The sequence below is a fragment of the Moschus berezovskii genome, chromosome 6, assembly GCF_049115385.1.
Source record: "Moschus berezovskii isolate FMDL1 chromosome 6, NW_MosBer_1.0, whole genome shotgun sequence".
NCBI classification, from domain to species: domain Eukaryota; kingdom Metazoa; phylum Chordata; class Mammalia; order Artiodactyla; family Moschidae; genus Moschus; species Moschus berezovskii.
Genome location: NC_142465.1, coordinates 104,828,889 through 104,843,739, shown reverse-complemented (window position 1 = coordinate 104,843,739; position 14,851 = coordinate 104,828,889). Strand labels below are relative to the sequence as shown.

The window sequence follows — 14,851 nt, the reverse complement described above, 5'->3', positions numbered from 1 at the left end:
AACTGTAGCCTGCCAGGTTCCTCTGTCCGTGGGAGTTTCCCAGGCAGGAATATTGAAGTGGATTGCCATTTCCTCCTCCAGGGGCTCTAACCTACATCTCCTGTATTGCAGGTGGATTCTTTACCATTGAGCCACATGCTGCAGAGCAGTTAAGCCCACGCACCACAACTACTGAACCTGCATGCTCTGGAGCCAGGCGCCATAACTAGAGAGAAGCCCACATGCCATAACTATAGAGAGCCTGTGCACTGCCAGGAAAGATTCCGCATGATATAATGAAGGTCCCATGTGAGGTGACTGAGAGCCCATACAAATAGATAAATAATTTCTTTTAAAAAAAGGAAAGCCCCACCTCTACACCCTGATACACAGGTACAGGATAGCCTAAAAGGGCCAAAGAACACCTAGTTTCTCTAGTAACAAAAAATATACTAAGGGATATAGAATAAAACCATACCAAGGAGTATGCATATTGATGGCTATGGTCAGTATACCAAAAGTCCCAGAAATAGTTTTGCAGGTCAGGAGATTAGCAGACACTGGATCCTTGCCAAAAGGTCCGTGAGACATTTGGTCCATGCCAAAAGCTTTTTGACATTTTTCTCCTATCCAAAATGTCCATGACCATATTTGTGCTGTGCTGTGCTTAGTCATGTCCAACTCTTGGTGACCCCATGTGTAGCCCACCAGGCTCCTCTGTCTTTTTGGAGTCTCCAGACAAGAACACTGGAGTGGATTTCCATGCCCTCCTCCAGGGGATCTTCCTAACCCAGGGATCAAACCCAGGTCTCCCATATTGTGGGTGGATCCTTTACCAGGAAAACCCATGAATACTGGAGTGGGTAGATTAACCCTACTCCAGAGGAACTTCTAGACCCAGGAATGGAACCGAGGTCTCTTGCACTGCAAATGGATTCTTTACCAGCTGAGCTACCCAAGAAGCCCATGAACATATTTGGTTCATGCCAAATGGTTCTAGACAAGACCAAATATGACCAGGTATCAAAGACCTTTCAGTATGACCAAGTATCAAAAGACCAAGTATCAGAGACCTTTCAGTATGGGTCTTATGGACGTTTTGGACAGGACCAAATGCCTGGTAAGGGGGAATTCTGCCAGCTGATCTATTCCAATTGTGCATTCTGGAAATGGAAAATAACCACAGAATGGGTTTGGGGAAACACTGGGCCCACAATGAGATGGACCTAAACTAAACTCCACTGATCACCTAACCTCCCTAAGCTCTTACTCTGTCTGGGTCACAATGACGTTATGGGTCTCCTGGAATTAGCACAGGTTCAGAGCCAGAGACTAGTATTTTTTGAAAAGTCTGATTGTTTCCTTTTCTGAAATGCATGATTATGCTAGTAAAAGGGGAATTTGTGCTTATGGCCTCACCATTTTGGGATCTGTCAGAAGCCCTGGTTTCCTGAGTGCGAACTCTTTTCTCAGGCAACATGGTGAGAATCTCATTAAATTTTAAGCTATGTCTGCTCCTCTGGACTTCTTATGCCAGGAGCCCAGCAGGAAAGAAAATGAGTCACAGTCCTAACAGGGCTCATTAAACCTGATTATAAGGAGAATGTAGGGCTATTGCATGTAGGAAGTGAAGCATGTATTTGACCCCAAGCTGATCCACTAGATATCTCTTGATAGTCCCCTGTTAAATTTTGACAGCAAATAGGTAAGTTCAGTAGAAATGGGGTATTATATCCAGGGGCTTAGACCCCTTGGTGATGAGTACCTTGGTCACTCTACCAGGTGAAATGTTTAGTCTAGTTCAAGGTGTTGTCAAGGGTCATGCAACTAGAATTATAGTGGGATAAGAAGGTGATGAATATTAGTTGCAGTTTCAGCGCAGATTGTAACAATTGGGAGTGCAGTTTGTCCCACTAATTTTTTGTGAGTTTCATCAAGAAAAGAGACTGGATAGAACACTAGAGGGGCTGGTAAAGGAAAGTCACATACTAATCAAGCAAATCAAGTAGTGAGTACAGCAAGTACTCTGGTTTGCTACCCAGATTCTCCCATCAGGACTGATGTACTTACTTCCCAAGCTACTGAGAATGTTGGCAACTGAATTTTCTGCTGAGTCTTTTTCTGGGACTTGCTGTCTGCGAAAGGGAGTCACCCTTCATCAAATGAGTGGACAGGGTAATAGGCGAGGGGTATGAAGGTTCAGCCTCTGGCCTCCAGAGACGCAAATATGAAGGACCAGCGTAGCTCCAGAGTTCCCTATAGGATTGCTGCTGCTGCTGCTAAGTCCCTTCAGTCTTGTCTGATTCTGTGCGACCCCATAGACAGCAGCCCACCAGGCTCCGCCATCCCTGGGATTCTTCAGGCAAGAATTCTGGAGTGGGTTGCCATTTTCTTCTCCAATGCATGAAAGTGAAAAGTGAAAGTGAGGTCGCTCAGTCATGTCCGACTCTTTGCGACCCCATGGACTGCAGCCTACCAGGCTCCTCCGTCCATGGGATTTTCCAGGCAAGAGTACTGGAGTGGGGTGCCATAGCCTTCTCCTCCTTATAGGATTCAGTTCAGTTCAGTCGCTGAGTCGTGTCTGACTCTTTGCAACCCCATGAATTACAGCACGCCAGGTCTCCTTATCCATCACTAAATCAAACTCATGTCCATCTAGTCGGTGATGCCATCCAGCCATCTCATTCTCTGTTATCCCCTTCTCCTCCTGCCCTCAATCTTTCCCAGCATCAGGGTCTTTTCAACTGAGTCAGCTCTTCGCCTGAGGTGGCCAAAGTACTGGAATTTCAGCTTCAACATCAGTCCTTCCAATGAACACCCAGGACTGATCTTTAGAATGGACTGGTTGGATCTCCTTGTAGTCCAAGGGACTCTCAAGAGTCTTCTCCAACACCACAGTTCAAAAGCATCAATTCTTCGGCGATCAGCTTTCTTCACAGTCCAACTCTCACATCCATACATGACCACTGGAAAAACCATAGCCTTGACTAGACGGACCTTTGTTGGCAAAGTAATGTCTCTGCTTTTCAATATGGTATCTAGGTTGGTCATAACCTTCCTTCCAAGGAGTAAGCGTATTTTAATTTCATGGCTGCAATCAGCATCTGCAGTGAATTTGGAGCCCAAAAAAATAAAGTCTGACACTGTTTCCACTGTTTTCTCCATCTATTTCTCATGAAGTGATGGGCCATGATCTTATTTTTCTGAATGTTGAGCTTTAAGCCAACTTTTTCACTCTCCTCTTTCACTTTCATCAAGAGGCTTTTTAATTCCTCTTCCTGGTGGCTCAGATGGTAAAGCATCTGACTGCAAAGTGGGAGACCTGGGTTCGATCCCTGGGTTGGGAAGATCTCCCGGAGAAGGAAATGGCAACCCACTCCAGAACTCTTGCCTGGAGAATCCCACGGACGGAGGAGCCTGGTAGGCTACAGTTCATGGGGTCGCAAAGAGTCGGACACGACTGAGCTACTTCACTTTCACTTTCTTTTCACTTTCTGCCATAAGAGTTGTGTCATCTGCATATCTGAGGTTACTGATATTTCTTCTGGCAATCTTGATTCCAGCTTGTGCTTCTTTCAGCCCAGCGTTCCTCATGATGTACTCTGCTGCTGCTGCTGCTAAGTCACTTCAGTCGTGTCTGACTCTGTGTGACCCCATAGACGGAAGCCCACCAGGCTCCCCCATCCCTGGGATTCTCCAGGCAAGAACACAAGAGCGGGCTGCCATTTCCTTCTCCAATGCATGAAAGTGAAAAGTGAAAGTGAAGTCGCTCAGTCGTGTCTGACCCTTAGCGACCCCACGGACTACAGCCTACCAGGCTCCTCCATCCATGGGATTTTCTAGGCAAGAGTACTGGAGTGGCTGCATATACGTTAAATTAACAGGGTAACAATATACAGCCTCGATGTACTCCTTTTCCTATTTGGAACCAGTCTGTTGTTCCATGTCCAGTTCTAACTGTTGCTTCCTGACCTGCATACACGTTTCTCAAGAGGCAGGTCAGGTGGCCTGGTATTCCCATCTCTTTCAGAATTTTCCAGTTTATTGTGATCCACACAATCAAAGGCTCTGGCATAGTCAATAAAGCAGAAATAGATGTTTTTCTGGAACTCTCTTGCTTTTTCCATGATCCAGCAGATATTGGCAATTTGATCTCTGGTTCCTCCGCCTTTTCTAAAACCAACTTGAACATCTGGAAGTTCACGGATCATGTATTGCTGAAGCCTGGCTTGGAGAATTTTGAGCATAACTTTACTAGCATGTGAGATGAGTGTAAACAGGAGATGGCAAGAGTGAACGTCGACATTCTAGGAATCAGTGAACTAAAGTGGACTGGAATTGGTGAATTTAACTCAGATGACTATTATATCTACTACTGTGGGCAGGAATCCCTTAGAAGAAATGGAGTAGCCATCATGGTCAACAAAAGAGTCCGAAATGCAGTACTTGGATGCAATCTCAAAAACGACAGAATGATCTCTGTTCGTTTCCAAGGCAAACCATTCAATATTACGGTAATCCAAACCTATGCCCCAACCAGTAACACTGAAGAGCCGAAGTTGAATGGTTCTATGAAGACCTACAAGACCTTTTAGAACTAACACCCAAGAAAGATGTCTTTTCATTATAGGGGACTGGAATGCAAAAGTAGGAAGTCAAGAAATGCCTGGAGTAACAGGCAAATTTGACCTTGGAGCACAGAATGAAGCAGGGCAAAGGCTAATAGAGTTTTGCCAAGAGAATGGACTGGTCATGGCAAACACCCTCTTTCAATAACAGAAGAGAAGACTCTATACATGGACATCACCAGATGGTCAACACCAAAATCAGATTGATCATATTCTTTGCAGCCAAAGATGGAGAAGTGCTATACAGTTAGCGAAAACAAGACCAGTAGCTGACTGTGGCTCAGATCATGAACACCTTATTGCCAAATTCAGACTTAAATTGAAGAAAGTAGGAAAACCACTAGACCATTCAGATATGACCTAAATCAAATCCCTTATGATTATACAGTGGAAGTGAGAAATAGATATAAGGGACTAGATCTGATAGATAAAGTGCCTGATGAACTATGGACAGAGGTTCGTGACATCTTACAGGAGACAGGGATCAAGACCATTCCCATGAAAAAGAAATGCAATAAAGCAAAATGGCTGTCTGGGGAGGCCTTACAAATAGCTGTGAAAAGAAGAGAAGTGAAAAGCAAAGGAGAAAATGAAAGATATAAGCATCTGAATGCAGAGTTCCAAAGAATAGCAAGGAGAGATAAGAGAGCCTTCCTCAGGGATCAGTGCAAAGAAATAGAGGGAAACAACAGAATAGGAAAGACTAGAGATCTCTTCAAGAAAAGTAAAGATACCAAGGGAATATTTCATGCAAAGATGGGCTCAATAAAGGATACAAATGGTATGGACCTAACAGAAGCAGAAGATATACAGAAAAACTATACAAAAAAGATTTTCACGACCCAGATAATCATGATGGTGTGATCATTTGAAGTCAAGTAGGCCTTAGAGAGCATCACTACGAACAAAGCTAGTGGAGGTGATGGAATTCCAGTTGAGCTATTTGAAATCCCTATAGGATTAGCTGAGGCTTTCAAACTGTGGTGCTGGAGAAGACTCTTGAGAGTCCCTTGGATTGCAAGGAGATCCAACCAGTGCATTCTAGAGGAGATCAATCCTGGGTGTTCATTGGAAGGACTGACGCTAAAACTGAAACTCCAATACTTTGGCTACCTCATGCGACTAGTTGACTCACTGGAAAAGACTCTGATGCTGGGAGGGATTGGGGGCGGGAGAAGACGGGGACGACAAGGAATGAGACGGCTGGATGGCATCACTAGCTCGATGGACATGAGTTTGAGTGAACTCCGGGAGTTGGTGATGGAAAGGGAGGCCTGGCGTGCTGTGATTCATGGGGTCGCAAAGAGTCAGACACAACTGAGTGACTGAACTGAACTGAATCTTCAACTATGTTGTATGGATGAACTTTTACCTTTATCCAGTGTTGCTTGTCTTACCCTCTAAGTTCTTATTCTCAAGAACATATAGCATTAAATTTTCTACATAGAAATCTCAGAATTTTAGAGACTATTTGCTAGGGAATCCTACATATTTAAAAAAGAAAAAAAAGCTAAAGTGATTATTTTCTGGATTTATTTTATATTTTTAAGGGAATAAAAACATGGTGTCATATATGACTCCAGTTGCTTTTTTTACTTAACTCTTACTGTGTTCACTTATTTACTCATCATCCATCCGGTCAGTCAATGAGCATACTCTAATCACAGAAACTGTAGTTGTTCAGTCGCTCAGTTATGTCCACCTCTTTGCAACCCCATGGACTGTAACATACGAGGCACCTCTGTCCTTCATTCTTTCCCAGAATTTGCACAATTTGATGTTCACTGAGTCAGTGATGCAATCTAACCATCTCATCCTCTGCTGCTCACTTCTCCTTTTGCCTTTATCTTTCAAGATTACACAATAAATGGCGTATTTGTGGTTTTTAGTCTGACATATAAGGAGTCTGGACATGATCATGCCCATTCACACAAAAAGTTTTTAAAAAAAACTAAAAATAAGCAACCCTTCTTATATCCATCAGAGAATTGAGGTCACAGGGCAAACCACCACACCATAAAATTGAAGAGACAGATAAGTAGAATCATAGCTTCCTGGAACAGAGGCCCAGGAGTAGAAAAATACATGAGCTGCTACCAGAGCAGGAAAACCTAAACTGTAATTAACAGAATTATGGGGAAAATGTTAAAGGAAAGTTCTGCAAAGATAATGACAGCTCATCCAAACAAGATCAATGAATAGACTAAGCTATGTCAAACGTTTTCCATAAAACAATTTCTGCATGGGATACTTCCTTCACTGATTTGTTGTGATTTAGTCACTAAGTTGTGTCTGACTCTTCTTCAATCCCATGGACTGTAGCCCATCAGGCTCCTCTGTCTATGGATTTCCCCATGCAAAAATACTGGAGTGGATTGCCATTGCCATCTTCAGGGGATCTTCCAGACCCAGGGATCAAACCCACATCTCCTGTGTTGGCAGACAAGTTCTTTACCGCTAGTGCCACCCAGGAAGCCTTGGGGTTACTGTGAGAAACAAATAAATCAATAAATGTAAAGTTTTAAGGGTACTCTCCACATAAATCTGATGTGAAGACAGGTTTGGAAATCATGTAATTATTCAATGAGGAAAGAGTTATCCAAAATAAATACAAAACTGGGCTCTCCCCAGGCAGTGTGTGTGTGTGTGTGTGTGTGTGTGTGTGTGTGTGTGTGTGTGTGTGTGTGTGTGTGTGTGCATTACCTCCCAGGAGTTCTAACCAGGGCAGGAGGAAGAGAGATTGTAGACAGAGAGAGAGAAACTGGTTGAGATTCTTGAAATACACTGTCTCATATGCCAAGCTATCATAAAAAGCAATGAGGGATAAACTATTCTGACACCAGAAGCTAATATACTCTTAAGAAGACCTTTGAATTTACTCCTCCGCTGTAGAGGCTGCCAGGGATAACATGATGATAGCAGGGCAGCAGGGAGAGGACTATAAGCAATAGAATCTGATCAAATTTCAGAGTCCCTCCAAGGTCAGAAACAAAAACAGTCATTTTTAGTGACTAAGAAAGAGATCCATGAAATAAGAATTAAAAGACACAAGATTTCAAGGAAAAGAACTGTAACCTCTTTTTGCGAACAAAGATATCAAAATTATTAATAGCAGATATTTGTCTGGAGAGGAACAATAGAAGAAACTAGCTTTCCCATGAGAATAAAGAAAAACCCAGTGTATGGGAGTCAAGTGCAGAGTTTTTGACCTTTGATGAATAATTTTATCTTTCTGGGAATGACAGTGACAGGCTACTTTTAAAAAGAAATAATAAAGTTGCTTTTTAAATCTGTGTATTCGAGACTTCCATTTCAGTCCTATATGAGAATTAGTAAACCTGTTTACCTGAACTATGACGCAAGAATACTGGACTGGATTGCCATTTCCTTCTCCAGGGAATCTTTCCAACCCAGGGATCAAACCTGTGTCTCCTGCATTGGCAGCTGGATTCTTTACCACTGAGCCACCTAGGAAGCCCATGTACCCCTTCTCCAGGATCCTCCAGATTTCTGCGTGATCCAGCAACTGTCACAGCAGGGTTTCCTGGACATTGTTCCCCTGCTGTGGCCTGTCTCAGTTTTGGCTGTTAAATATTTACAAATCACCCCTGTTTCACTCGGGCATATTTAACAACAAAGCAAGAAAAGTCTGTTATTTGAGAGAAAGGAAATGCAGTGAAATGAGTCTGAGATTTAAGATGGTCGTAGTACAGCTATTCTGGTGGTTTCCAGTTACCTTGAGACGAAATAACAAGAACATCAGATCAGAAGGCATCAGACAATGACGTGGAATGTGTTCTGTGTAGCAAGTTTATTTGCTTGTTGCCTGATGGTTTAAATATACAGATAGTCACTATTTAATCTGTTTTTTTCCCTTTAATAGTAAAGTTTTTCCTTCCTCATATCACCTTAATCATAAGTCCCTTACATCTTGGAGGAAGCATATTAATCCAAGTCTTCAATCTTCACTAATGCAGCTGTCTTCTCGCAAATCCAAGAAATTTCAGCACTGCAGCGGGATATATAAATATTCCCATTTTGAAAATAAGCACATCCCTTGGATTCATTGATCTGAGCATATTCATTAGCACTAAATCTGAAAAATAATCAATTTTAAATTAATTACAAATATCACATTTGAAACAATCACAATTCAGTGTTTTCAGCTTCCCTGACAATGAAACACCATGCATGCGAATGTTGAAAGACTTCTGCAGCCAGCAACCATCAAAATCCCTAAAGCTTGCATATTTGAGTTTTTTAAAATTTCCAATTACTCATGATCTCAGATAGAATTATTTAAGAAGGAAGCTTAAATCGGGAGTTGAGAATTTCTATTCTCTCTATAACATGATAGAAACTACCCAATACAGATTATATATTAAAAAAACTAGGATTCTTTACTCTGGAACTTTCTGAAGAAAAACAGAAAAAATAAAATCACATTCTGTATAAGAATATGTTACCTTTTACTATGAACAAATATAATTTTGTATATATATATGTGGGGCGTGAAAAGAGAATAAAACAGAGGTTAGAGGAAATGAATGACAGCACAGATGTAGTTCTGATGTTGATTCCTAGTTCTTCTGCTAAAGAATTGATGACTCTTAAGTAATGTCATCAGAAAATGATGTTCATGTCTAAATCTTCCATGTACCCTGGACTGCTTTTATTCAAATGATCTGCACCACACTATAATATTCTTTTCTCGCTTCAAGGCTTAGCTCACTGAATCTTACTTGCAATGTATACACTTGTGTTTACTCTCTATGACAATTTTTTAATCTATAAAATAGGAATATAACAGTGCTTTTATCATAGAGATAATAATATTTTGATCATCATGAATATTACTAGTGTTGGTTAAATAGAGAACTAAGCTTAAACGAATAGTTGGAATTCAGTGTCCTGTCATGAGTTTATCTCACACATGAAATGAGGTCCTCCTCATTTCCATCTCTATTAATGAAGCTCTCTTTTCTTTGGAGGTTGTACTATTTTGTATCTAGATGTATAATTCTTATGATTCACATTTATTTTCTTAATATTCCATTTTATAATATCTTTCACTTGTTTCTTTCTCCAATAATGAGACTTACAAGGATGGAGAGGGTCTAGAGCTATCCTCCCAAAGCCAACTTCTGCCAGATGGGTCCCAAGATAGTCCCAACCAGAAAAAAAGAAACTTGGTTAATGGTTGTGACCTCAGAAAGTCCTGAAAGAGAAAACAGGAAAAAGTTCCGTGAGGGGCACTTTCCTGTTTGCTGGAGTAAGAGAGATGGGACCATTCATCGAATTCATGTGAAAAGTGAAAGTCACTTAGTCGTATCCCTCTTTGAGGCCTTCAGTTGTGTCTGACTCTTTTGTGACCTGGAATTCTCCAGGCCAGAATACTGGAGTGGGTTGCCATTCCCTTCTCCAGGGAATCTTCCCAACCCAGGAATCAACTGGGGGTCTCCTGCATTGCAGGCATATTCTTTACCAGCTGAGCTACCAGGGAAGCCCAATTCTTACTCAAAATGCACTGAATTCCTACAATGTGACTCAGAAATTCTATTTACTTTCAAATACATGAATAATTTCTCTAACCAGGGAAGGAGATGCAAACTGACCTTTTCTTCTAGGCTGTCTATCTTCATCAGCGTGGAGTTCTTGTCCATGCAGTTTTTTCTACTGTTAGGCCAGGTTTTTTCCTCATTTATTGCAAAATAATAGCAGCTGGTTTGGTACCATTTCCAGGTCTTAGGACAAGGATTGCATTTGTGGTCTGAAAAAGAAATTACACCCGATAGCACAAACTCAACAACTCTGGAGAGACCAGGACCTGGAAAATAAATCATTCAAATTGACAATAGGGCTTCAAAGCCATCACCCTTCAAACAAACCACTTTAGGAGCCCCCAGAAATAAAGTCACCCAAGATTATGTGTTGGGACAATGGTGACTGAAATACTCTTTTCAGGGCTCAGTCTTCTGGCCTCAGAAATACCAGCTATATTTTTTAACTCCTTATAACAACAGTTCAGTTCAGTTCACCTAAAAATAGTTCATAAAATGAGGAGCTGAAATATCCAGATTGATATCATCCCAAGATGTTTTCCAAATTCATCTCCATGTTAAAAAAAAAAAAAAAAAGAAAACTTTGTATCTTCCCTGGTCTTCTGTAAATTTATGGCAGCGTCATTAGAAGTCATTGGTAACACCCTCTCATATTCTGATGTGGTGCGTATCATCAACCTAAACCACAGCAACAGCTTTGATCTGACTGGTCAGCAAGTCCTGATTACCTGAAGTGTGAATGATTAGCTCTTGGCAGAGTTTGATGGCCATTTGTCCCTGCCGCTTTAATAGACTGGAGATTTGTGATTTGAGAAATTCCTCCTTCACAGTAAAGTTCCTGTATTCGCTCAGTTGCTGGGATAAGTTGTCCTGCTGTTGGTGGATGATTTTCTGGAGTTGAGTCAGTTTGTCTGAATCTGAGTTAATTTCACTGGACATCTGCAAAACTCCAAGACAGAAGACAAACTCATATATAGCCTTCCATTCTTTATGACAGCTGTAGATAATCCTCTTAACACAGAAATATTGCTTAGGTTTAACATTTATTGGTAGTCTCTGATATTCCAGGTATCATGGAAAAAACAAACCTCATGCCTTTTCATTTCAACTCTTTGGAAAAAAAGTAGAAAAATAAAAATCATCTTTGTAGTCTAGTTTGTCAAGAGAAAACCATGTATTCAGGGCAAAATCCTCGTAACAATGAAGTACATCTTTTTCAGGTTTATCTTGGAGACATAGATAATGAAAGGCAGCTGAAGTGTCAGAAAGTATTAGAGGGTTTATGATGCTAGCACCCATCATATTAATATAATCTAACATAAATTTATATAGTTTACAACTATATTTCCTAATCCCCTGCCCTGAGTTTGATGCAAGCACACTTACACATAATTCCCAAGGTCACCAGTCCAATCAGCAGCATCAGACAAAGAGTTAGCAGACCCAGGGCAGCCTGACGCCATATGGAGGATGGAGCTGGATACCCTGAAAAAAGCCAACACAAAGATTAGCAATCAGAACTGCCCTGTGGTTATTACACATTGAGTTGTTTACTTATCCTATTTAACAACCATCCAGATATTAAAATTTATCTCTTGCTTCTTCAAATCTTCCATCTCCAAAATATCTAAAATGATACAAAACAAGGGCCCTACCACAGTTCTTCTCCATTTTTTCTTTTCTCCACCATCCTCTGTTGCTTTAAGAGTCTCCTAATTTTCAGGTTTTTGTTTTATATCACCGCACATCTTTCTTCTTCAAGATGATTGAATTCGTGAATGAGATATTGTGGAAAATTCTCTGGATGATCTCGACAATGGAAGAAACCCTTAGAACCGGAAACCTCCACAAGGCAGGTGTTTCGTGAACTCTGCTTATATCTACTATGTATACTATTTTTCACCCAGTAAATAATGAATTGATACTGAACGAGAGAATGAATGAATATACAAGATAACTTACCAACAGCCGAACAGACCACAAAGCCAGAGGATGACTCTTCAAAATGTAATATCTTACTTATATATATGTATGCATATATATGTATATGTATGTATATGTATTGTATATATATAGTTTTTATACTTACCTCACCTTCCTATTCCTTAATTCTGGGTCTAGGGGCATCTAGCTTAGTGTCTCAGACAGGTTAATGCAATCTCCAGGTCCTCTGACATATGCACCATATTCACCACTCCTTTTTTCTCAAGTATTAGATTTTTTTTAACAACAAAACAGAAATGTATAACCACCTTTATTAGACACATGTAAAGTCTATCCTATCATCTTTTGGTATCTCATCTCCAAAACCACACATACACGTATATACACGTACATGCTTAAAATAAAAACAAATCTAAAAAGCAGTAGAACGTTGTAGATGACTCAGGACAACAAACTGTTCTAAACTATCAGCAGATTCCTGAAGGTAAAGGATGTAGTCTGATTCATTAAATTGGATTCCTGACCACAGAAACAGCGATTTCTTTCAATTTGGTACAAGAGAATGAGCGGAGGATAAGAACTAAGTCTCAACTCTACCACGTAACAATTGCATGAATTTGGTTAAGTCATTTAATACTTTTCGGCTCAGTTTTCTTATTAATACTTCAGAGAAAGTACTACTATTGTTCCATTTCTTTCAAAATTTTAGCTTGATGAAGGCACAATATCATGTATATAAAATACTATATGCATGTCAATATTGATTCAGCATGACTAATTATACTGGGAATTTCAACTTCCCTTTGAAAACTTTGCAAGTACTTATAAGACTGAAGGAAGCTCTTGTCTATTTTTACCTCACTCACCCTCCAGTTTATCTCTTCAGATAAAGTTCAGATAATCCTACCAAAAAAAAAAAAATTCCCTCCGACTTCTCTAGTTTAGAAGCTTCCAAACTGGCCTCTAAGAGGATATTCCCCTTGGCATCTCTCACAGGTATAAATATCAAGGACTACATTTATAAAAAGGAATCTCAATCCCCAGACTCAACCTCTGGCATCTTCAGCTGAAATAATTCACTGTAACACAGAGCTTGGTGACACACAGTGATATCTTCCAATGTTAAAAAGTCCTAGAAGCCACATATTTCCTCTTCAATGTAGAGCACGCCACTCTACCAAAAATTTCTCCAACTTTGTCTCCATTTTGGAAATTCCACAGCAGACCTCTCAAACAGCATCATTGTTAAAGCCAGCACCTCAGGGTATCTAACACCTGTCCATCCCCCCAGATCACATCTTGCCATCTCTGAACCCTTACCTCTTTTCTTTAGGTTATTTCTATCCTGATTATTTCCTGCTGCAACAGAATCCTGAAACGTGAGTGTTGCGTAGGTCACGTCTTCAGACATTGTAGAAGAAAGCTCTACTCTATGGGTAATTAATGTTTCAATATCATCAGACCCAGGAACACAATGTTCTTTTCAAGGCTGGGAGTTCTTATGTCCACACCCAACTGACCCAAGACACATCCCACCATCCCCTCATCAGGACAGAATGAAGATCAGTTTTTCTGCAGAAAAAGTGAGAGAAAGCAACTGTTGCCTTTAGCAATCAAAATACTATATATCTCAACTGACTGTCCGCTCCTTCAGCATTGTTTCTTGCTGAAGCAAAGAAGGGATATCTGGAAGTGTAGCAGGGATGATGGCTTTGTGGGGAAGTTCCCATGATTCTCAGCTCAGAGGCTGGGGACTGAGTGTTCCCAGTTCAGGCTGCTCTGAGTGTCTTAATAATGACACAGGTTGTCCTCTTCATCTGTATCGAAGGTCAGCTAATCCTGTGAATCTGGTTTACTTGCTCTTTAAAAAAATATTTTGGAGGTGCTTTGTGCACACTGATCTCTAAAGGAGCTCAGTCCTGGGTGTTCATTGAAAGGACTGATGCTAAAGCTGAAACTCCAATACTTTGGCCACCTCATGCAAAGAGTTGACTCATTGGAAAATGAGTCACTCTGATGCTGGGAGGGATTGGGGGCAGGAGGAGAAGGGGACGACAGAGAATGAGATGGCTGGATGGCATCACCAACTCGATAGACATGAGTTTGAGTGAACTCTGGGTGTTGGTGATGAACAGGGAGGCCTGGCGTGCTGCGATTCACGGGGTCGCAAAGAGTCGGACACAACTGAGTGACTGAACTGAACTGAACTGAATTTGTGCATATGAGATCTTAGTTCCCTGACCAGGAATTGAATCCATGTCCCCCTGCAGTAGAAGTGCAGAGTCTTGACCACTAAACCATCAGGGAAGTTCTGGATCTTGGTTTACACTCACTCATATGGGGTATCAAGGAGACCCACATAAGACAGCAAGAGCTCTGTAGTTACACATACCGAGACAGGAAGAGCTGTACAGTTGAAAACCACCCACATATGGCTGCTGATTAAAAAAAGAAGAAATGTTGGTGAGAGACAGACCAACAACTGGTGTTGGCAATGGGCTCAAAGAAATGAACAGTTATTGAAATGGGACATTATGGGAGTTTCCTTCCTACATGACTATGTTCTTAACAGAATAATGCTCCTTTAGATAACAGTTTGGTAAACTCCGGAGTTTACCGGATAGGGAGGCCTGGCATGCTGCAGTTCATGGGGTCACAAAAAGTTGGACATGACTGAGCCACTGAACTGAACTGAACACTTAGAACAAGATTTTAAAAATGATTGCTTGATGTTTAGGA

At 40.9% G+C, this 14,851-nt stretch overlaps 1 protein-coding gene across 1 annotated transcript; it reads right to left on the bottom strand.

Annotated features, from left to right (window-relative positions):
- Window positions 1-8,399: 8,399 nt before the first annotated feature.
- On the bottom strand, window positions 8,400-14,075 carry CLEC12B (C-type lectin domain family 12 member B). Its single transcript, XM_055394393.2, has 6 exons — window positions 13,433-14,075; window positions 11,555-11,653; window positions 10,897-11,115; window positions 10,223-10,377; window positions 9,710-9,825; window positions 8,400-8,703 (listed from the first exon to the last, which is right to left on the bottom strand). The coding sequence occupies exons 1-6, from the start codon at window positions 13,521-13,523 to the stop codon at window positions 8,553-8,555; spliced, it is 831 nt and encodes a 276-aa protein (XP_055250368.2). The 5' UTR covers window positions 13,524-14,075; the 3' UTR covers window positions 8,400-8,552.
- Window positions 14,076-14,851: the final 776 nt, after the last annotated feature.

Excerpts from the sequence above, each read along its gene's own strand:
- CLEC12B (XM_055394393.2), bottom strand. The coding sequence starts at position 13,523 with ATGTCTGAAGACGTGACCTACGCAACACTCACGTTTCAGGATTCTGTT. Across the intron at positions 11,116-11,554 it reads GGTGACCTTGGGAATTATGT|TTTTGCAGATGTCCAGTGAA; the intron begins GTAAGTGTGCTT and ends TCTGTCTTGGAG. Across the intron at positions 9,826-10,222 it reads TAGACAGCCTAGAAGAAAAG|GACTTTCTGAGGTCACAACC; the intron begins GTCAGTTTGCAT and ends TTTCTCTTTCAG.